Here is a 22,931-nt window from a genome sequence, read left to right as displayed (position 1 = left end):
CCCTGGAAGAGCAGAGGAAGGAGATTCAGCACATGGTGATCTCGTTTTCTGAAACTGAACCTTTAGCTTCTGCTTTTCAGTTCCAAAGATGTACGAAGAATGGCCAAATCTATTGCTTGGGGAATCTAATTGGGATCAAACTGGATGTCTGAATCGGACTGAAGTACCGAGCCATCTATTTTCAGGAAAGCATGGCAGCAATGACTGGCGACTCGTCGACGCCCGCCACGGCCGCATCCTACTCCAAAACATGTCATGGCCAGGAGTAGGTCGAGGCAGTCCGCCCGAGCTCCGGCGGGATGGTGCCGGCGAGCATGTTACAGTAAATTTACAACTGGGACAGCAACGACAGCGCTCCGAGCTCCCTTGGGACGCCGCCGGAGAAGGCGTTGTCGTTCAGGGCGAGCGTCCGCAGGTTCCGGAGCCCCGGCCGGACCTCAGCTAGGATCGAAGAAACCTCGCAGCGTTCTGCTCCACAAAGGCGACATACGGCTTGCTTGTGCCAGGTAACCAGACTCCCCCATTGGACAGTGGACACTGGACAGAGTGAGTGACAAACAATACGGTCTACTGAATAAGGTCTTCAGCTGCGTTCTACGGCACAAATGTACACTGCCTGACAAATGGTAATCCAAGCAATGCTAAGGTGGTTACTGCATGTAGTGAACATTGTTCAGTTAAAGACACTACCGCCTATTCAGAGAAGCACACTTCTCTCCTGTACAAAATACGCCCTGCTTTGACAGACGAACGGCCGGCCATGCAAGACGATATAGCTTCCAAGCCTGAATGGAGTCAGCTTGTCCTCGAGCGCAACAAACAGGGCAGATACCCTGCAAGGCCAAGATATGATGAGAAAACATGTTAGTAGCTATTCTTCCCAAAAGGAATTGGCAAGACATAACATTTTGATCCAGAAACAAGCAAAGGTGAAGCAATTGAAATACGTACTGATCAAATGTCATCATATCAACTTGAAGTTTCTTCTGTGGCAGTGCTTGTGCCCACAATCTACTCCATGATGAAAGGAAAAAAAATGATCTTCGTTTTTAGCAGATTCAAAACATCTTGCACAACAAAGATGGATTGAAATTTATGGCATTTTTGTCAAAGGGTAATGCATACATACCTTTGAAATGTAGGCTTTGAGACTCCCACTGGTGGATTCATCCAATGCCCTCTCAGCAAGCTCATACATCACAACATGACCTTCGGGTCCAGCAAGTTTCTCCTTCAGCAAGTACCTGCATTAGACAACAAAGATGAACCAAACAAATTATTTGCAATGAATTACATATTCTACAGCACGCACCAAACTAACCTTTGCTGCACAAGACGTTCAAGCGCCTGCTTATTGTTACCAAAAACAGGGTGCTTATCATCGTTCTCCATCAAACCCAGCCGCTTCAACTGATGCCAGAGGTCCTCTGGAGATTGATCAGCAGCACTCAGAAGCATCAGATCATGAATTTTCCTAACGAAAGCAAATGATTTTGACCCCCCTTCCCTTACCTTCGGAGGCTTTGCCACCAGCAAGGTGAACAAGGCTAATGACAGCAAAAGAAAAAGCAGACAGAGGGGCAGCCTCCTTGTCCTCAACCCACTCGCTATGCACCTCAGGGTCTATCTGGCTGACCAGAACATAGCTCTTCGCCTCCGCATTCGCTAAATACATCTCGCACAAAAATTCATCAGCCATCGCCTCCCAGTAATGCTGTGGCGACAGACACAGTGGAAGCAACCAAAGAAAATAGGAAGGAGAAAAAAGTAGGACGATGCCTTACGTTGCGGCTCCGACGCCCGGCCAAAGCGTGTGGACGGGGCGCGGGTCCTCTGGAGCTCCCTCATCTCGTACCCGAAGGTGGCAGCGAGCCTGTCCCTGGCCTCGTTGATGATGAGCGTGGGCAGGCCGCGCTGACGGTAGTTCTTGGTGATGATCCCGGTGAGCTCCTCCCGCTTGATGGGGCAGCCGGAAGCCTGGTGCGTCTTGAAGAGCACGTAGCGCATCACGTCATTCACCAGCTTGTCCTTCTCCTGCAGGACAGGTCGGTCAGACAAAACGTCGAGCACCCGGCGTGCACTGTGCGGCGGGGAAGGTGGGGGCGCACGAACCTCCTTGGAGATGTCGATCTGCGCTAGCTCCTCGCTGGTCGCCATCCAAGGAGCACGGGGAGGAGAGATCTTGTCGGAGAGTGCTCGCTGACAGCTGATCGTCGTCGTCGGAGGAGGACCCTACGCAGCCGCGGGAGGGAGGCGCCGTTCGGTTCGCGCGAGAATGACTGGAGGGCTAGGGGAATCGGTGGGTGTGGGGGTGGGGGGGGGGGATTAGATTTGGATTTTGCGCGCGCACCTGGGAGAATAATTGGCGCCACCGAATTGTGGGGAGGCACGCCGCGGTGGGCCGAGATGTAGCAATGGATTGTTAGAAAGGCTATTGGGCCTTGGAGAAATCTAGGCATTCTTATCTTTTGCGTATTCTCCCTTGGATAAGACCATTTTGCAAAATACATAAAAAACATCTACCATGGAAAATTATCCCAGCTGAAGAAGAAGAAGACTAAAAACACTAAAAGTAGAGAGGTTCAAATAAAAGCTTGGTTAACGAGGAAAAAAAGGCTTCGTTTGGATGTCGATATTGTAGAGTTTGGTATCAAATTGGATCTAATACAAAATCAGGGTGAGCATTGAAATGGACACACTACCAAAACAATTGTTTGGGTGTATAAGTAACTGAACTAGAGACAAATACCAATCTAGGACTTGATCCATCCTCATCTCCTATGCACTGCTCCTCACATCACCACAATAGGCTTCTAGGGGAGCGGAGCAGCAGCAGCGGTAGGCATAGGTAACGGTGTGGCGGAGCAGTCCTGCGCAGAGGAGCAGGGAGCGGTGCGGAGGAGAGGGGAGCGACATGGCGGCCAAGCAACGTAGGGGAGTAGAGAAGCGGCATAGTGGCTGAGGGATGTGGAGGAACAGGGAAATGGCATGGTGGCTGAGGGGCGTGGGGTATCATAGCGGTGCGGTTGGCGAGGGGCACGGAGAAGCAGGAGGGGTGGGGGAGTGGCACCGCGGCATAGAGGTGCGGGGAGGGAGCAAAGCGCGGCGAAGAGTTAGGGAGTGGCTTGGCCAAGCAGGAGCGGTGACGGAGGGCACGAAGAGCGGCACGGTGGCCATCAGAGCAGAAGCAGCGTGGTGGTGGAGGGGAGGGATGTGCGAGGAAGAAGAGGGGTGTGGTGCATGCAACGTAATACGGAAAGGTATAGGTCGGAATCATGGTAGGAGGTTCAACGGCATGCTAAACTAAACACCACTTGGTATTGGACAAAAATTCCAATATCACTTCGCAGAGCATCCAAACAGGTGATATTGAGTATATTCCAGACCAATTTCAAATTCTAGACTTTATTAATATCCACTCCAAATGGTACCTAAGGCCATTATGCAAAATCCAGTTAAAATATCATGAATAATTGCACATAAGTGACACAACTCAATCGCGTATCTTACTATTACTAATTGGTGGCTCCTTGAATCCTAGGTGGACACTTTAAAAAAAATAGAGAAATCCTATAAATTCTCACAAAAATAAAAAACATCCAGCCATCAATCCAACAACTCTAATTATAATAACCATCGGATTTGTTATCTTTCCTAATAAATTACCCACCTCTGCCATTATGAAAATAGACTAAAGTAACCCCCCTAAACATGTATCTAAATTACCCACCTCTGTCATTATAAAAAATCTAAAGTAACCCCCTAATCTTTATGTAAATTACCCACCTATGCCATTATAAAAATAATACAAATACCCCCTAAATTTGCATATAAATTATCCAATGATGTTATTATTATTACAACTTAAATTACTCATAAATCTGAATCTAAATTATATAATTACAATAATATATTAAAGTGCACTAATATAAATTTCTAAAATTATTATTTCTATCATTATTAGTAAATTATTTATATTATTATTTACATAAAAATACTATCCACGATATATGTCACCATATATTCATGTATGATGGAAGAGATAATAACGTCAATTCACAAACAAATAGTTCAACTAAACATATATTGAATACATGTGGAGGTGCACAAAATAAAATCTATTGTACAGACTAGTAATGAAAATTAGAAACGACCAGAAATCGATCAACCTCAAGCCACCACTAACAACAATTTAACCCAGAAGCTCGCAGGGTTTTTCACGCGCCACATGATGGATAATTACTACACGCCAGCGCCCTTGGCAGTCTCCTTGCCGTCCGCGTCGCGCGGCGCCCAGAACCTGAGCCTGAGCTCCCGGCGCTCCAGCATCTTCTCCACCTCCTCGATGGGGAGCCCCTTGGTCTCTGGCACGCAGACGAGCACGAACGCCAGCGCGGCCACGGACAGGCCCCCGAAGATGAGGAACGTCCACGCCACCCCGATGGCCTGCGTCAGCGACAGGAACGACTGCGCCACGGCGAGGTTGGATACCCAGTTCGCCGTGGCCGCCGCGCCGCCGCACACGCCGCGGAACCGCAGCGGGTAGATCTCCGAGTTGACGATCCACGGCACGGTGCCCATCCCGGGGGAGAAGAAGATGATGTAGAGCGCCAGCCCCACTAGCGCCAGCCACCCGTTCCGGCTCGGGCACCCGCGCGTGTACCACAGCCGCCCGCCCTCGCCGTGGCACGCGTCGCGCGTCGTGGCGTTCGACACCAGGCACGCGCCGGGGAGCAGCTTGCCGGCGCCGGACGAGCAGAACCCGCACTCTGTCGACCTGGCCTTGAGGCACCGGGTGCAGTCCCAGAAGCCACCGCTCGACGCCGACGACTGCAGGCGGTAGTCCGGGCACGTGAGCGAGCCGTCGAAGCGGCCGGTCTCGGCGGCGCTGACGGGCGGCGAGTGGGACGTGGTCTCGTGGAACACGGCGGTGAGCACGCCGAGCGAGAGGATGACGCCGACGAGGCTGATGACGAGCAGCTTCTTCCGGCCCGTGCGGTCGATGAAGTAGATGCTGACGATGGAGCCGAGCGCGTTGAGCCCCGAGGTGACCAGCGACAGCGCCAGCGCCGTCTGGTTGGACGCGAACCCGGCGAGCTGCACGATCGTCGGGCTGTAGTACATCACCGTGTTGATGCCCACCAGCTGCTGGAACACCTGCAGCCCCACGCCGGCGACCAGGCCCCGCCGCACCGTCGCCGTCCGCAGCAGCGCCGCCAGGCTCACCTTCTCCGACGAGCCGCGCTCCCGCGCCTCCGCCGCCACCGACTCCTTGAGCTCCTCGATCTCCCGCTCCACCTCCTCCGCCGAGTAGATCCGCCGCAGGATCGCCTCTGCTTCCTCCGGCCGCCCCTGCGCTCGGCACCAAATTCACGAGTAAAAATCGAATCCTCTCTCTGGTGGTTGGACAAGGACTCTGCGAGAAGAAAGCACCTTTCTGTAGAGCCATCGCGGGGATTCGGGGAGGAAGAGCATGAGGCCGAACTGGACGACGGCGGGGACCGCGGCGACGCCGAGCATCCACCTCCACGTCCCCGGGGCCTTGGTGAAGGCGAGGTTGATGAGGTAGGCCAGGAACTGGCCGCCGGTGATGAGGAAGCCGTTGGTGCTGACGAGCGCGCCGCGGATCCTGGCCGGGGACGCCTCGGAGATGTAGAGCGGGGAGGTCATGGACGCCATGCCGACGCCGAGGCCGACGAAGACGCGGCCCACGACGAGCTGCGCGGGGCCCGGGGCCGACGCCATCACCACCGCGCCCGCGAAGAAGAGAAAGTCGGCCACGAGGATCGACGTCCGCCGCCCGAACCGGTCCGTGGTCCAGCCCCCGATCGCCGCGCCAATGATCGCGCCGGCCACCGCCATGCTCACGATCATTTCCTGCACACTGGTGCTGTCAGCACTGCTCCGTCAGGGTCGATGAACTCGCATCAGGATTTCCATCTTACTTACCTGAAGCCATGTGTTCCTGTCGACCGAACGGAAGTCGTCACGGATGTAAAGCAGAGCACCCGAAATAACACCTGCACACACGCACGAACAAGTGAGCAAACAGAGCTCGCGTCACTCGTCACTGACCATGATCTTGACAAACACTTTTCAACAGTTCATCATCCACTAATCGGTGAGGATAATCACCCGAGCCCCTTAAAATAATCATCAGCTCAAAAGGTCTCGCTCGACTCTTACAAGAACAAAAGGGCCATCTTTCAGCTGAACTTTCAGACGAAAATAATCCATGGAATTTCTGAAGTTTCAGAGCAATTGAGCGTGAACGCAAGAGGGGGATCACGCACGCACCGGTGTCGTAGCCGAAGAGGAGGCCGCCGATGCCGGCGGAGAAGGCCAGGCGGAGGACGTAGGGGTTCCTCCACGAGAGGGAGAAGCACTCCTTGAAGGTGGAGCCGTCGAGCTCGTGCACGCCGCCCTCCATGGCCGCCGCTGGCTGCTCGACCGTCGACCCTACCCTATCCTCGCTCCTTGGGCTGCTCGATGGCTCGCAATAATGGAGCCTCCGAGTTGGGCTCGTCGCCGTCTGCGTGCGTGTATATACTAGCACGTGGAGCGTCGCCACGGCGCCATTGTCTTGTTGCGTGCGGATGGTAACGGCGAGACCGTCACCGATGGAGACGAGAAGATTCCGGTGGCGAATTGGCCCCGGCGGCGTCGGCTTTGACTACATGACTCATCCCCAGCTCTGTGTGGATGTTGATGATTAATAGATGGGGACGCGCTGATGGTGATGATTAGATGGAAAGTTACGGCCAGCAATTGGTGTGTAGCTTTTGAAGAAGGCATCTTGCTTGCTGCCGTAGCTGTTTCTGCACTGAGTTCTTGTGCAAGCAAATCTGGAAAAAAAAAGTGTCAGCAGCGAAGTACTAGTACTTTGGAATCCCAGTCTTGAGAAAATTGGGATATATGGTAAGTGGACGTTTCTTGTCATCTCATGATGCCAAAATCGGTGTCCAAGCTCAAACTCAAGGACAGCGAACGTCCGAACCTAAATATTTGAAATTTTAGACAGACGTCTCAGTCTGTTTTGAACCTGAATATTTCAAATTTTAGACAGACATCTCAGTCTCTGTGGAATGGTGGAAGCAGCCAAGCAGTAATGATCAGAAATCTAGGTTCCCTGAATACACTGGTCCGGTATGAAGGAGGATAATTGTACACAAAACAGTTTAGTTTCTGTGGCATTTAGAAAAAAAACCATAATATTCATGGAAACTGATTTAGATTCTCTCACATAAGCTGTTCACCAAATACGACAGTAAAGATTCATTCATTCTCCTTTTATTATGTCGAGAAGAGTATGACAAGATTTCTTTTCCTATTTTTAGGGACGTCAAACAAATAAAACTTTATATCTTTTTCAGCCAGCAGAGTTTTTCGTGTCTATGGCTAAGGTCAGTCTCAATGGAGAGTGTCATCGTAAACTAGATAAGCGAGCTGGTGGAGTGTCATCAATGACACTCCTCTCATATCTTATGACACTTCCTCTCCTCTCCTCATAAAAACTATATCATATCAACAATTTTGATACTCATAACACTACACATTAAGATTGACCTAACCTGTACGTGGACAAGGAAACCAAAATGCATTCCAAGCCTATGTAATAGCAGGATCATGGAAAAGCCCAACAATGCACATGGGAAGATTGGGTGTTCCAACTGTGCGGTGGGGCTTTCCTATGTCTAGCTGGTGTGGGCACTTGTACTCGTTGCTCGACGACACGACACAACCACTACTAGAAAACAGGCCATCGGTCCAGGCCAAAGTTACCAGCTGTTGTTGCAGCCGGTACCGATTACCGGCTGCAACAGCAGCTGATAACTTTGGCCTTCGACTGACCTAGTGGAGGACAATTGGCACCGGGTGGTGGTTCCAACCGGTTCCAATGCGTCAGCATAGGAACCGGTTTGAACCACTACCCGGTACCAAATGAAGGCGGCGATATAGGCACTGGTTGATGGTAATAACCGGTTCCTAAGGTGATGAAACGTGGCAGCTGTCAGGAGCTCGGGCCTAAGGCACCGGTTGGTGCTTTGACCCGGTGCTATTGAACAAAATTTAGCACCGGGTCATTGAAACCAACCAGTGCCTTTGGCCCGAGCCTATAAATACCCCAGCCCCTCCCCCCCCTCAAGCTGCCGTGAACTCACTGTTCATGGCAGCTGAGTGAGGTGAGGGGAGGTGATTTTTTGCTTTTTTTTGAAAAAAGGTTAGTTATTTTTCTTTATAACTTAGCAATTAATTTTTAGAAATAGTTATTACTTGATTTAGTTTATACATGTGATAATTATTTTTATTTGTAGCATCTTATTGTAGTTATATGCGTTATCAATTTATTTGATATTTGAATACTATCAAATTATTGTATTTATATGTTTTATCAATTTATTTGATAAGTGAATAGTATCTATTTATTATAGTTATATGCATTATCAATTATATAAATATATTGTTATAAATTGGTAGTATGAATGAACTATTTTTACAGTACAATGATGTATATAAATGTATTGTGGACCCAGATGAGTCGGCAATGGATGTACATGGCCGACCGACGTTCAAAGGAGTTCATGGATGGCGTGCATGAATTCATAGAAGCGGCCGAGAAACACAAGTATGGCGGTTTCGTTCGTTGTCCATGCAAATTCTGTAAGAATGAGAAGCATTACTCATCATCAAGAACCATCCATAGTCACTTGTTCAATAGTAGTTTCATACCGAACTACTATGTTTGGACCAAGCATGGCGAAAGAGGAATTGTGCTGGATAATAATGTAGAAGAAGAGGACAGGATTCCTGACTTTGCAGCCAATTATAATTTCTTTTTCAATGACACTGCAATGGGTGAGCCTGAAGAAGATACTGAAGGATATGTTGTAGAAGATGATCTTGGTCAGATGTTGCACGAAGCTGAGGAAGGTTGCGAAACAGAAAAGGGATCGAGAGATCTGAAGCATATGTTGGAGGACTACAGAATATTATTGTACCCTGATTGCAAAGAAGACCAAAAGAAGTTGGGTACAACATTGAAATTATTGCAATGGAAGGCATCAAATGGTTTGTCTGACAAGGGATTCGAGGAGTTGCTGAAACTTATAAAAAACTTACTCCCTGAGGGTAACACCTTGCCGGAGACAACATACGAGGCAAAAAAAATTATTTGTCCTTTAGGATTAGAGGCACAGAAGATACATGCTTGTCCTAATGACTGCATCCTATATCGAGGTGAGTATGAAAATTTGGATTCATGCCCTGTATGCAACGCATGCCGGTATAAGATCCCTCGAGATGATCTAGGCGATGTTGAGGGGATGCGTGTCAAGAAGAGGGTGCCTGCCAAGGTGGTGTGGTATTTTCCTCTAATACCACGTCTGAAACGTTTGTTCATAAACAAAACGAATGCTAAATTGATGCAATGGCACACAGAAGAACGTAAGCAATACAATATGTTGAGGCACCCCGCTGATGGGTCGCAGTGGAGAAAATTGGACAGAACATTCCCAATATTTGCAAATGATGCGAGGAATATAAGATTCGGCTTAAGTACGGATGGCATGAATCCTTTCGATGAGCAGAGCAGTGGCCATAGTACCTGGCCTGTGACACTCTGTATATACAACCTTCCTCCCTAGTTGTGTATGAAGCAGAAATTCATTATGATGCCGGTGCTTATCCCTGGCCCGAAGCAACCCGGTAACGATATAGATGTGTATCTGAAACCACTGATTGAGGATCTTCTATTGTTTTGGAAAGAGGAGGGTGTTCGTATGTGGGATGCGCACGCAGAGGATCATTTTAACCTTCGTGCATTGCTTTTCGTAACCACCAACGATTGGCCCGCACTAAGTAACCTCTCTGGACAATCCAATAAGGGTTATAGGGCATGCACCCATTGTTTAGAAGAAACCGACAGCATGTAGCTCAAGCACTGTAGGAAGATCGTGTATATGGGTCATCGTCGATTTCTTCCGATCAAGCACCCATTAAGGAGGAGGCATGCTCACTACGATGGAAAGGCAGATCATTATACCAAGCCTAGGCACCGTTGTGGGAAAATGGTGTTTGAAATGGTCAAAGATATAAAAGTAGTATTCGGAAAAAGACCCAGCAGCAGATCAGTGCAGAGTGATGACGGACGTGCACCTATGTGGAAGAAGAAGAGTATTTTTTGGGAGTTACCTTATTGGGAAGTCTTAGAGGTCTGCTACGCAATTGATGTGATGCACCTAACAAAAAATCTTTGTGTGAACCTTATAGGCTTCATTGGTGTCTACGGTAAGTCAAAGGATACATTGGAAGCGCGGCAAGATCTTCAACGTATGAAACAACGGGCCGCCCTACATCCAGAAAAAAGGGATAAATGACGTCATTATCTAGGTCCTGCGTGCTACACTCTTAGTAAGGAAGAGAAGCAAAGTATGTTCGACTGTTTGAACAGTATCAAGGTCCCATCAGGCTACTCTTTGAATATAAAGAGGCTACTGAACTTGAAAGAGAAGAAGTTCGCACACGTAAAGTCCCATGACTGTCACGTGTTGATGACGCAATTGATTCCAGTTGCACTTAGAGGTATTCTACCAGCTAATGTTCGAGCAACAATCATAAAGCTATGTGCCTTTCTCAACACAATTTCTCAGAAGGCAATCGATCCATCGAGTTTAAGCAGCCTACAAGAGGATGTTGTTCAAAGTTTAGTCAGTCTTAAAATGATATTTCCTCCATCATTATTCAATATTATGACGCATCTTCTAGTTCACCTGTTCAAAGAGATTGGTATTCTCGGTCCTGTTTTCCTTCATAATATGTTCCCTTTTGAACGATATTTTGCAGTCCTAAAGAAATACGTTCATAATCGGGCTCGTCCAGAAGGAAGCATTGCGAAGGGTTACGTCACAGAGGAGGTCATTGAGTTTTGTGTTGACTATGTGGAAGAACTCTGCCCAATTGGGATTCCAGTATCACGTCATGAGGGGCGGCTGATTGGAAAGGGCACACTTGGAAGAAAATCTGTAAATGCCTCAGATCATGCCACGTTGAGCAAAGCACATCTCACAGTTCTGCAACAATCAGCCTTGGTGGCTCCATACATGGAGGAGCACATGCAAATTGTGCGAAGCATATACCCTTTGAAGTCTGAGACATGGATTACAAAACATCATAACGGTACATTCGCCACCTGGTTGCAGAAGGAAGTCATGGCTAACGATCAAATTCATGAGCAGCTAGCTTGGCTGGCCAGGGGTCCGGCAAATTCAATCTTGATGTACCAAGGATATGAAATTAATGGTTACACATTTTATACAAGAGCCCCAAGATAACAAGAGCACCAATCAAAATAGTGGTGTCCGTATAGATGCCACCGACTCTTGTGGCCAAACGAACTCATATTTTGGTTACATTGAAGAGATCTGGGAACTCGACTATGGGCCGTTGAAAATACCTCTATTTCGTTGTCAATAGGTTAAACTCACAGGAAAAGGTGTCGATATTGACGAGTACGGAATGACAACGGTAGACCTCAAAGAGCTTGGCTATCGAGACGAACCATTCGTCCTAGCTAAAGATGTCACTCAAGTTTTCTATGTGCAGGTCATGTCTAGCAAACCGAGAAAGGACAAGTCCAGGAATAAATCAAGATTTGTAGGTGCCGGAGATGAGCCAAAGCGCCATATTGTTCTGGCAGGAAAAAAGAAAATTGTGGGAGTCGACGATGTCACAGATGAAGAAGAATACAATAAGGTTGAAGATATGACTCCGTACGCAGTGGAGGTTGACACAAATATTCTTTTAGCCGAAGAGGAGGCTCCGTACGCACGTCATGATCATAATGAAGGGACGATTGTAAAGTGAACCATCGTTAATATTCCCTTAGTTGAATGATTATGTCTTATAATATTTTCTGTGAACATTATCATATTTCTTAGGCAATGAATTGATTTATTGGGCAATTAAATGATTTATTATGCAATTATTTGATATATTATTATTTATTATGCAATTAAAATGATTAGTTATGCACCTAAATGATTTATCATGTAGTAATTAGAATTATTGTGCATTTAAATGATTTATTATACAATTATTTGATTTATTATGCAATTAAAATAATTAGTTATGCACCTAAATGATTTATTATGTAGTAATTAAAATTATTGTACATTTAAATGATTTATTATGCAATTATTTGATTTATTATGATTTATTATGCAATTAAAATAATTAGTTATGCACCTAAATGATTTATTATGTGGTAATTAAAATTATTGTGCATTTAAATGATTTATTATGCAATTATTTGATTTATTATAATTTATTATGCAATTAAAATAATTAGTTATGCGCCTAAATGATTTATTATGTAGTAATTAAAATTATTGTGCATTTAAATGATTTATTATGCAATTATTTGATTTATTATGCAAAAAAAAAGTGGCGCGTGGGAGTCGAACCCGGGCCTCTGCGATTAGAAAACTTAGGGTTACCTCTGTGTTACACGTTGCTTTTGGTAGGTTTGGCGGCAAAAGCTTTAAAGTACAAATATTTCAGCAGCCTTAGGCACCGGTTAAAGTACTGGGTGGAATTATCACCAGGTGCCTTAGGCCCTCAAAGGCACCGGTTGAAATTATCACCCGGTGTCTAAGGCCTTTCGTGTATATAAGGCCGTGTTCTTCTCTTCTTCCTCACAGCTTCTTCCTTCCACGCACCGCGCCGATCGTCCTCCGCCGCCGCCCCGCGCGCTCTGCCGCCTCGCCTTGACCTCTTCGGCTTCCTCGACGACCCGTCGACGCCGAACCCCGGTGCACCGCCGCCATTCCCCTTGGCGCCTCCTCTGCGCGCCTCCTCGACGCCGGCCTCCCCTGCGCGCCTCCTCGACGCCGGCCGCCTCGACGCCGCCGCCCCTTTGGCCGCCGCTGCCCCCTCGCCGTGTCGATGCCGCCGTCCCTTGGACCGCTCCGCCCCTCCTCGCCGTAAGTGCAGGCCGGCCTGCCAGAGCGCCGCCACCTTTTTTTTAATTTTATGAGAATTAGAAGATAATTAGGATAGAATTATTAGTGATTTGGTAGAGAATTAGGGAGAATTATTAGTGATTTGGTAGAGAATTAGAGAGATCGAAGTAGAGAATTAGGGAGAATTATTAGAGAATTAGTAGAGAATTAGTGGACAATTAGAGAGATTTAGTAGACAAATAGAGAGAATTAGAGAATTAAAAAGAATTAGTTAGAGAATTTATTTATTTTATTTATATACATTAGTTAGATAATTTAGTTAGAGAAGGAAATGGAGAGAATTTAGTTAGAGAGAATGTAGTCATTATTTTTTTGCCATTATTTGATATTATCTAGAATTTAGTTATTTCATATATAGAAGGAAATGAAGAGAATTTAGAGAGACAATTTTGAGAGAATTTAGTTATTTCTATTATTATGTCTTATGTAGTGTATAATTGTGTCATTCAAAGATTTTATTTAATCATGTATTTAATGGTTAGACGACGACGACATGTATTTCACTGTATAATGTAATGACGACGACGAGTAATGACGATGACAATGAGTAATGACGACGATGAGTAATGACGAGTAACGACGACGAGTAATGATGAGTAACGACGACGAGTAATGACGAGAAATGACAAGTAACGACGACGAGTAATAATTTTATGTACAATTCTTGATTACATGTATTGTATTTGTAATTTAGATTGATTTAAATTAATTCTCGAGCTCGAACCCGTTCGTATTCGCTCTCTAACTCACTCACGAATTCGCCGTCCCTCGACTCTCGACCTCGACCCCGACTCTCAACCCCGTCCCTCGACTCTCGACCTCGACCCTAGCCCTCGACCCTCAACCCTCAACCCCGTTCCTCGACCCCGTTCCACGACACACACACACACACACTCCCACTAACACACACACACACTGTCTAATACACTCTAACACACACACTCACACTCACACTCACACTCACACTCTAACACAATTGTATAAAGTATCGACCCTCGACACACACACACTCACTCTCTCACACACACACACAAACACACCCTAACACACTCTAACACATTTATATAAAGAATTGAATTCTCTCTTTCTGTGTCCCTCTAACATACACACACACACTCTCTCTCTCAAACACGTATATTCGTTCAAAGAATTGAATTCTCCTACTTCATTTAAGGATGGACACATACTCTAACACATTTTTACGGTTTCAGTTAAGGATGGACCCCTTCGGTGATGACGAGGTCGCCAAGCAATACATGTTGGACGCAATAAACGAAGATACGAGGGCCAACACCACCCAGCCAATCGCTGAAGAAGATGCTCGGACAGCTGATTCATTCCTGAATATGTCTGGAGATGCCAATGAAGAAGATGATGGCTTTGCACCGCCGCCCAATCAACATCAGCATGTTCCAGTACGAATCTTAAAACTATATGCATGGTGACTTCGTTAGATTAGTTTTGCGATTAACATATCTTTTCTATAATTTAGTCGACCTCCGCATCGACTTCGTTGAGCCAGTCAAAAGGGAGACGCCGGCCAACCAAGAAAATGGAGGGAAGACAGGTCGTCACAGAAGTGGACGCAGAGTGCTGTCCAAGTTCTCCAAAGGCTGCTAGCACAAAATTTGTCAACCAATGTGGGGTTATTGTTCGGGCAAGAATTCCGATCACCACAAGACTATGGAAAACAAGCAAACCCGAAGAACAGCAACACGCCGTGCCTGCACATCAGAAGGAAATGCTATGGGCAGAACTCAAGGATATGTTCACTCTTCCTGAAGGAGTTGACCAAGAACTTATGAAGAAATGTGTCTTGAAAAAGATGGCCCTTGCCTTTGCAACTTTCAAGAAGAAGTTGTACATCAATTATATCAAGAAGGATAAGGAGCCAAACTAGGACAATCTTCCTCAGGTTAAACCATACTGGAGGAGTTCAAACAATACAAACTATCAGAGGAAGCCCAACAAAAATCCAAATAGGCCAAGGTGAATGCAACAAATAAGAAGTACAGCCACCACCTTGGGGTTGCCGGGTACAAGAAGTCAATAAAAAAATGGCAGAAGATGGAGCAGGACCTTATGGATAGAGGCATCAGGCCGACGACTTGGGATTGGCCGGATAGATCCAAGTGGTGGTTATTTGCTAATGGCGTGACACTAAACCAGTTGGATGGAAATTTGGTCGTGCCCGAGCATATGCAAGAAGTGTCTCGTGATCTAGTCGCTGCAATAGATGAGACCCAACAAGGAACATTCCAGTCTCAAAGGGAGAATGATGAGCTGACAAGGGCATTAAAGAATCCGGAACACCCTGGACGAGCCCGCGGCATCGGCATGGTCCCATGGAAAGTTGCTTGGGCCAGAGATTCCTCTTACAAGACTCACCGAAAGAGCAAAGCCGAACAAGAAGAGAAACTTCGTGCCATGCAAGAAGAGATGACAAGGAAGGTTGCGTCCTTGGAATCTCAGATGGACGCCAGGGTCAATAAGGCAGTGCAGCTAGCTCTGAGCCAAAGAGGCACTACTGGGTCGCACCCGGATGTTGTGATAAGCCCGGTCTCTCAGCGATGCAGCAGCTGTGCATCCACAGCGGCGCCCGACGTACAAGCGGAACAACAACCCCAGATTGAGCCAATGGCGGTAGATGACCAGAGGTATCCAGTGGACGATGTCACCATGCCGACACCGTGCGAGCTTCATGTGCGAGCAAGAAATATATCCATTCATGTCGCATACGGGTTAGCCCTGCCCCTGAATCCTTCTACTACAATTCATGGAAGGCCGATACCCCCTAGCTACACCTCCGTCACAGTCGAGCAGATAGTTGGAAACAATGAGGATCCTGAGCTCGACTTCGTTGGAGGGGATGGAGAGAAGACATTGGGAGACGCACTGCACGGGGCCGTTCTATGGCGCAAGGCCAACATCAAACTTACTGCAAGCACAACGGCTCCCGTGCAGACCGATCGCCCGTCTCCGCGGTCTCCCACACCGCCGTCCCCACAACCACCTCCTTCACCACCGTCTCTACCGGCGCAAAGGGCCACGAGTACTCCAACTCCTCCTGACCCAGAAAAAGGAAAGAAAAAGACAGCATCCCTCCCAGCTGCTGGACCCTCAAAGAAGAAGCAGAAAATGGTCGAAAGAAAATTAACCTACGAGAAAACTGCTGAGGAGTTGGAAGAAGAGACTGCTCGATATATAAAAGAACAATTGAAGCCTAAAGTCCCCCTGCCGAGGGAAAAGGTACCTCTAGAACTAGGGAAAAAGCTTCTCGCAAACCTAGACAACCCACCAAAACCGAAAAGCTTACCCTCAGACTGTGATCGTACTCTGACAAAAGCACACAAGGTGAGAAATCTGAAGAAAAAATGTGGCAAGACCATTCCTCAGCTTGGCACACAACAAAAAAGGACTCGAGCCCGTCCGTGTGCCAGGGTTGACACTCCTACACCCGACGGACGTACAACTCCAGGCGGACCTACAGGCCGCGATATTTCTTTCTGAAACTGGATTAATGCTAGAGGAGGCAACGGGGCAAGTGGAGGCGGAAATCCCTGTCGCTCCCGTTCTTACTCCATTGAAGCATGGAAAACTTTTTGTCACTGAGGAAGAGGAGAAAAGTCTAGGCACGCAGATGTTCAATTTGCATAGATGGTACCTGCGAATGTCGAATGACCAAGGGAAAATGTTTGGAGTCAAGTATCATGACCATGATTTCTTCCACGGGGAGGAGGACTTCTGGGTGTACTTCGAAAATTTATATCACTTTTACCATCGACAAGCCCTCGACGCCTCAATCATCACCATTTGGGTTTTTTAAGTATCACTTACCTCTACATTAATACTTTTTGTTAACAAGGACAAAATTCTATGTGTGCATTATAAAATTTCTATTGTATCATTTAGACAGGAGACCCAAAGAAGCCGAAAACATGGATGGCACCATCAGATCGGCTTCATGTCTCCTTTGCTAGTCAACCAGAAAGTGCTCAACGAAAATTACAAGAAAACGTGCCAAAAATGTACGATTCGTTGACTAGGCAAAATTACAAATCATATATATTCATACCATACAACTTTGGGTAAGCCTTGGTCGACTCAATCCTCTGTTATAATACTAAATAAATACTAAGTCGTCTAATGCATGTATGTATATATCCTATCTATATCCGCAGTTATCATTGGATTTTACTCATACTTTCCGTAGAGACCGGCAATCTTATAATCTTTGACTCAATGAGAAATCCAAAGTCCGCAATCCAACATATCCTAGACCCCTTGAACAGGTAAGTTCAGTTTGCACAATCAAATCTTTTTTCTGTTAATAACAATTCCTGAATATCAAACTTAACTTTGAGCGCAGGGTTTGGAAAAAATTTGTGAAAAATAACAAAGGACGTGGTCAATGGAGGCCCGAACTGAACGTTAACATGGATTATCCGATATGTTGATTCATAAAGATTTGTCTAGTTAAGTATATAATTCCAAATTGTTCTAAATTGAGTAATTTATTTATTTCTCCTTAAGTGTGCGATACAACAACAAGGAACTGATCGGTGCGGGTACTACGTATGCGACTACTTGCACATCATGACTCCATGCGGGAAGGCTACTGATGAAGACACGAGAGTACGTCCAAACCGTTCACTAGTATATTTTCATAATTGTACTAACGCACATGATGCTAATCCTTTTTTTTTTAAATGATAGATGTCTCAAATGGGGGATGAATGTTACTCTACTGATCCGATCAACGCCGTGTGCGAGCTGCTCGCCGTATTCATTTTGAACGAGATCTTGGATCCTAGAGGCGAGTTCTACCACGACGGTCACATCCATAGAGGACTTCCATCGACCTCCTGAGGGGACCAGTAGTTGGACTACAAACATGACTTGTACATTTGTAAATATTTTTAAACATTATGTCTTGATGTTTGTAAATTTGTAAATATATTAGTTCATCTAATTAGCTTAATTATATGCTCGCATTTCACTTTTAGTTACTTTCAAATATTCTCTGAAAACGAACACGAACGACCAATGAACGTATAGTACTATAGAGCTTGAGTGCGTTTAGCAATTATAAAATAATAAACATTAATAAATATAATAAACAAAACTGGATTTGGGAAAAAAGGGAAAAGGTCATTGGTACCGGTTGGAAATACCAACCGGTACTAAAGGGGCTGCCACCTTGCGTCAGCGTGGCAGCTTCTTTGGTACTGGTTGGTGTTTCCAACCGGTACCAATGGAAGACTAAGGCACCGGTTGAAAAACCCGGTGTCTTAAGGCGAGGTCATTGGTCGCGGTTGCGGGGCACCGGTTGGGAAACCGGTTCATTTGACCCTTCTCAGCCGGTGCTGAAGGCCTGTTTTCTAGTAGTGAACACGATGTGAACTTTATTGCCAAAGTTTGTAGTCTTGTGTTGTTTAGCAATTGGGCACAAGCCTCTCCTGTTAGGCTGTTACCTGTTTCCGAGTCTCAGGCTCTAGAGCCCTCAACACACAGGCAAGCCGGCCTAAAGTGTTAGGAATTAAGGAGAATAAAATAAAGTTTTCCTACTCGTGTGGCCTGAGATATTGCCTTTTCGTCTGAGTGGACGGCAGAAGAAGATACCAAAGACGGGCCGGAAAAAAAGCTATGGATGGATGGCTGCCATTTCCTGCCTACCAATTGTTTGACGCAAATTTCGCGCAAAAAAAGAGGTTTCCAAATCCATGCTGTTCACATCATCATACCTTTCAAGACAAACAAATTATAGTCTTCTAAACAGCTACTCCCTCTGTCCTGAAATATAAAATGCATGTGCTAATCCAACTTATATTTAGACTACTTTGATTTAGGACGAAATATCATATCTTACATGCATTTCAGGATGGAGAGAGTAGCTGGAATGCACATGCTAATCCAGCGCATTATTACCACAATGCGTTATGCGTGAAAGGGTCTGCTTTAACGATCAGCTGCTCTACTCTTTTGCTATTAGAAAAATCAATGGCCGGCATAAGTCAGGTCTGAATAGTTCTAGTAGTGGTATATAGTAACGATAAAAAATGCAAAAAAAAAGTCCGTTTTCTGTCAAGAGTTTAAATAATTTGGCCGGGTAAGTGCGTGAAGGACATTTCACACAAGAAAGTGCTAGGACAATGGTTGGCAGGTCTCATCATTTCCAAGCATATCATGGGCAAATTCCCCTCGACATTCGAAGACTACTTTCTGTGGGAAGAAAGGCATATGCCATTTGAATTTGACAAAATCCGGCATATGAAATCCCAAATGATTAGCCCAATAATGGCATGGTTCTCCATACTAAGCGTATGTTCCAAAGTTCAATGGACCCAAGGAGTTGGTAGTATTCTTTTCTTTGGAATTCGATGGGAAACCATGACACTCCATTCGTTTAGCACGGGAAGAAATTCTCTTTTGCACCATGTCCATGCAGAGTTAACAAATACAGCAAAACCACTAGAGAACACCAGATGAATCGATGCGACGCCATCTTTTTCGTTAGAACCTGCTAGCTTTGCTTTATGGTTGCTTCCGGTCACGTACTCACATGTGTGCCGTCCCTGGAAAATACGTAGAGAATTTTTCTTATATGTTAAGTTTGTCCTCGCTTTGATCTTGTCATGCCTTTTATTCTAAAAAAAAGATCTTCCTCGTTGCTACTTTCCTAAGAAAAAAACTTGTCTAATTTATTTTAAAAATTGCCAGCCACTAGGCTACAAAGTGGATGAAGGTACTACTGTTCATGGAGTCCGAAGACGAGGGCGACAAGGCAAGGCAGTCACTTTCGTAGTGCCCTGCATTTACACATCACTAAGCGATGGGACTTGTGGCCCATATGCGTGGCTGAAGCAGAACTAACCAGCATCTAAGCAGTAAGTGGCAGGTGCTCCTGTCTCCTTTTCTTTTCTGAGAGGAAAATAAAACCTGGTGTACATGTTACAATCATGGCTGAAATAAAAACTGAGAAAACAGTAGAGAAGTCTTGCGTGCGTGATGCCATGGATCATGAGCACCTGGATCTGGATGGACCTTGCAGCTTGCAGGTCGCAAGCAGCCAAGCACGGCTCCGTTCCTTGAGACCCGCGTCCATACTGTACATTATCCATGAACCTCTCGGTTTGACCCTGGTGACACTACTAGCGGTCTGGTTTGGTGACACCAGCACGCTGGAACGTCTGAGCAGGGAAGAGGACAGGCGTCCGGTCCGAGCCGTCACCATCCACGAGATTCAGAGTAATCCTCGGTTTGGTGGCTGCTCAGCGCTCAAAGGGGCTGACGTGTAACCTGGAAACCGTAAGAAAAGCAAACCTATTTAGGGAGTAAAAATGGCCTCTTTTGGGAAGTAAAAATGAGGTACTCTTGAAGATAGTCCTATTTTTCACCTCTCCATATCTAGAGAGTTGGCAAATAATAAAATTTGGAAAAAAAAACTGGAAACTAATGGAGATGCTCTAAGCATCTTTCCAACAGTTGCAGGTTTCAGGATCTGACGGCCTCTCGAGTCTCGACCCGTTACAGACTACAGAAGAGGAGGTTTCAGGTTTGCGTAGATTGGGAATGGGCTGCCACGTCGCTGGAAAAGGACTAGCAAGCAGCCCAAAGAGAGTAGTAGGGCTCCAGGCCCACCCAACAGCCCAGTTACTAATACAGGCTGACGACCTTCCCCGTGGCAAAGGAGCAATCAGTTGGCTTCCTAATTTCTTAGTAGAATCCTTTTGCTAATCTTCATGTCTTAATGGCATACCTCTAAGGCTCTAAGTATTCAGGCTATCTGATGATCATTAAGCTTCCTCCCTTTTGTGTCATCGAACAATATCAGCTGACCAGGGGTCTATTTGCATATATTCGGATCGGTGATCCAAATTAGGGTGCTAATTGAAACACTCGAATCAAAATCAGGGGACTTTTGCAAATATTCCAGATCGGCTACATCTCTCCCGGCGAGGCCGCGCTGCCGCCGGCGAACTCCAATGTCGCCGAGGCACTTTCTTCAGCCTTTCACGCGGGCCGTAGCAACCTCCGCCGTAGGATGCTGCTGTCCAGGAGGGTGCGGAAAGACAACGAGAGCTCGCCGTCATCGTCTCCGCTGGCCTTTCGCCCCTGCAAGAACAGGCCCTGCTTCATCCATCTCTAGGTATTCAGTTCAACGGTCCATACTCTGAAATCTAGTATTCTCGCAACCACGTTTCTGTAAGACATAATCTGCCGCTTGCCCACACTTGTTCCTGGTCAAGGATCAGCAGGCAGTCATCAGCATCTGTCCACATCCTTGACTTGTGGCAATAGGCCACTATTGTATCTATAGTTGGTAGAGGTACATCAGCCATACTTGTAGTGGGCTGATCTAAGCAGTACTAGAAGTAGTGGGGCTGTAGTCAGCCATACCTTGTTGTACCTTAGGGTAGGTAGCACTTGTGTATAAGTATGAATGCAATGCAACATGAAATGACAGTTCATTTGCCACCAAATTCAGAGGTTCTGGGTTCAGTCTCATTTGAAGCCAAGAGCAGTGAGTGTGAGTGAGTGTGTGTGCGTGTGTGCGTGTGTGTGTGTGCAGAGGAGCTCAGCTCTCCTTCTACCTTGGAGCAAGGAGGAAGGAGAGGGAGGTGAGCAGGTTGCTCACTTGGTCCTTGTGTTCTAGGGCCAACACGTGGCATCAGAGTCGTACATCGTTGTCCCAGCCCAGCGGCTGAACGATGGCTGGCGGTGAAGACACCACAGGGACCGGCGCAGACGGGAAGGGGAAGGATAGCTCTGTTTCTGAGCCGGTCAAGGAGGTCGTGATCAGGACGGTGCGGAAGACGAGCTCGCGGGACTGGCCGCAGCTCACCCGCACCAACTATGGCGAGTGGGTGGTGCCGATGAAGTGGCGGCTCAAGGCGCGCAAGCTTTGGATCGCCGTGGACGTCGGCACCAAAGACGAGGACGAAGACGTCCAGGCCAAGGACGCTCTGTTGTCGTCAACGCCACCGGAGTTCCACGAGGCTATCAGCAACAAGCAGACGGCGAATGAGGCATGGGACATGCTTGCTTCATTCCGCGTTGGCTCGGATCGAGCCAAGAGGGCCAAGGCGCAGCAGCTGCGCAGGGACTTTGACGAACTCAAGTTCTGCCATGGCAAGGTTGTGGAGGAGTTCGCGCTTCGTCTCCAGTCGCTGGCAAGCCAGTTGGCAACGCTGGGGAAGTAGATGGAGGAGGAGGATGTCGTCTGCAAGCTGCTTCGCACGTGCCCGGCCAGGTACAGCCAGATGGCGTGTACAATCGAGGCCACTTTGGATCTGGATCAGGTCTCGCTCGAGGATGTCGTTGGCCGACTTTGCCTGGCGGAAGGGCGGGCTGATGCGCCGCTGGAGCAGAAGGAGGAGAGCGGCAAGCTGCTACTCACCAAGGAGGAGTGGAATGCGCGCATGAAGCAGCGGACCGGGGAGAACATTTCCAGCCGCGGCGGGAACACCGGCGGCAACCATGCGCGCGGGAAGCCGAGCCGGAAGGGGAAGAAGAAGAAGACCTTCGATCCCAATGCCTGTCGCAAGTGCGGCAAGACCGGGCACTGGGCGAGGGAGTGCCCGGAGCGGAAGGAGAATAAGGAGGATGCCCACCTGGCTCAAGAAGAGAGCGACGACGACCATGCGCTGTTGATGGCGTAGTATTGCGCGCTGCATGATGGCGAAGTAGAGGAGGCGGACACGGAGCAGAGGAATGCGTCGCAGCCCGTTAACCTTGACGAGCCAGAGGCGCGGGTGCTGCTGGGCGCGGTCAGCGACGAGCTGGAGCAGAGGTGGTACCTGGACTCCGGGGCCAGCAACCATATGACGGGGAGCAGGGCCACCTTCTCCGACCTCGACGAGAACAAGACCGGGACGGTCAAGTTCGGCGATGGCTTGTGGGTCACCATCC

The 22,931-nt window shown here is 47.2% G+C and overlaps 2 protein-coding genes across 2 annotated transcripts; both read right to left on the bottom strand.

Annotated features, from left to right (window-relative positions):
* Positions 1–538: 538 nt before the first annotated feature.
* LOC120659340 (melanoma-associated antigen 1-like) lies at positions 539–2,304 on the bottom strand. Its single transcript, XM_039937437.1, has 7 exons — positions 2,113–2,304; positions 1,785–2,034; positions 1,513–1,665; positions 1,322–1,427; positions 1,130–1,244; positions 952–1,011; positions 539–833 (listed from the first exon to the last, which is right to left on the bottom strand). The coding sequence occupies exons 1-6, from the start codon at positions 2,155–2,157 to the stop codon at positions 970–972; spliced, it is 711 nt and encodes a 236-aa protein (XP_039793371.1). The 5' UTR covers positions 2,158–2,304; the 3' UTR covers positions 539–833; positions 952–969.
* A 1,764-nt stretch (positions 2,305–4,068) lies between these two features.
* LOC120659338 (probable inositol transporter 2) lies at positions 4,069–6,623 on the bottom strand. The gene is made up of 4 exons (XM_039937436.1): positions 6,298–6,623; positions 5,950–6,020; positions 5,434–5,877; positions 4,069–5,352 (listed from the first exon to the last, which is right to left on the bottom strand). The coding sequence occupies exons 1-4, from the start codon at positions 6,428–6,430 to the stop codon at positions 4,243–4,245; spliced, it is 1,758 nt and encodes a 585-aa protein (XP_039793370.1). The 5' UTR covers positions 6,431–6,623; the 3' UTR covers positions 4,069–4,242.
* Between the last annotated feature and the right edge of the window lie 16,308 nt (positions 6,624–22,931).

The sequence above is a fragment of the Panicum virgatum genome, chromosome 2N, assembly GCF_016808335.1.
Source record: "Panicum virgatum strain AP13 chromosome 2N, P.virgatum_v5, whole genome shotgun sequence".
Taxonomy (NCBI): Eukaryota; Viridiplantae; Streptophyta; class Magnoliopsida; order Poales; family Poaceae; genus Panicum; species Panicum virgatum.
This window is presented reverse-complemented; position numbering and strand designations above follow the sequence as displayed.

What these genes read in the sequence shown, in the direction of transcription:
- LOC120659340 (XM_039937437.1), bottom strand. Translation starts at nt 2,157, where the DNA reads ATGGCGACCAGCGAGGAGCTAGCGCAGATCGACATCTCCAAGGAG. An exon ending in AGATCGACATCTCCAAGGAG is followed by an intron (nt 2,035 to 2,112) that starts GTTCGTGCGCCC and finishes CCTGTCCTGCAG; the next exon opens with GAGAAGGACAAGCTGGTGAA. An exon ending in CCGGGCGTCGGAGCCGCAAC is followed by an intron (nt 1,666 to 1,784) that starts GTAAGGCATCGT and finishes AGATGTATTTAG; the next exon opens with CGAATGCGGAGGCGAAGAGC.
- LOC120659338 (XM_039937436.1), bottom strand. Translation starts at nt 6,430, where the DNA reads ATGGAGGGCGGCGTGCACGAGCTCGACGGCTCCACCTTCAAGGAGTGC. An exon ending in ACAGGAACACATGGCTTCAG is followed by an intron (nt 5,878 to 5,949) that starts GTAAGTAAGATG and finishes ACCAGTGTGCAG; the next exon opens with GAAATGATCGTGAGCATGGC. An exon ending in CGCGATGGCTCTACAGAAAG is followed by an intron (nt 5,353 to 5,433) that starts GTGCTTTCTTCT and finishes TGCCGAGCGCAG; the next exon opens with GGGCGGCCGGAGGAAGCAGA.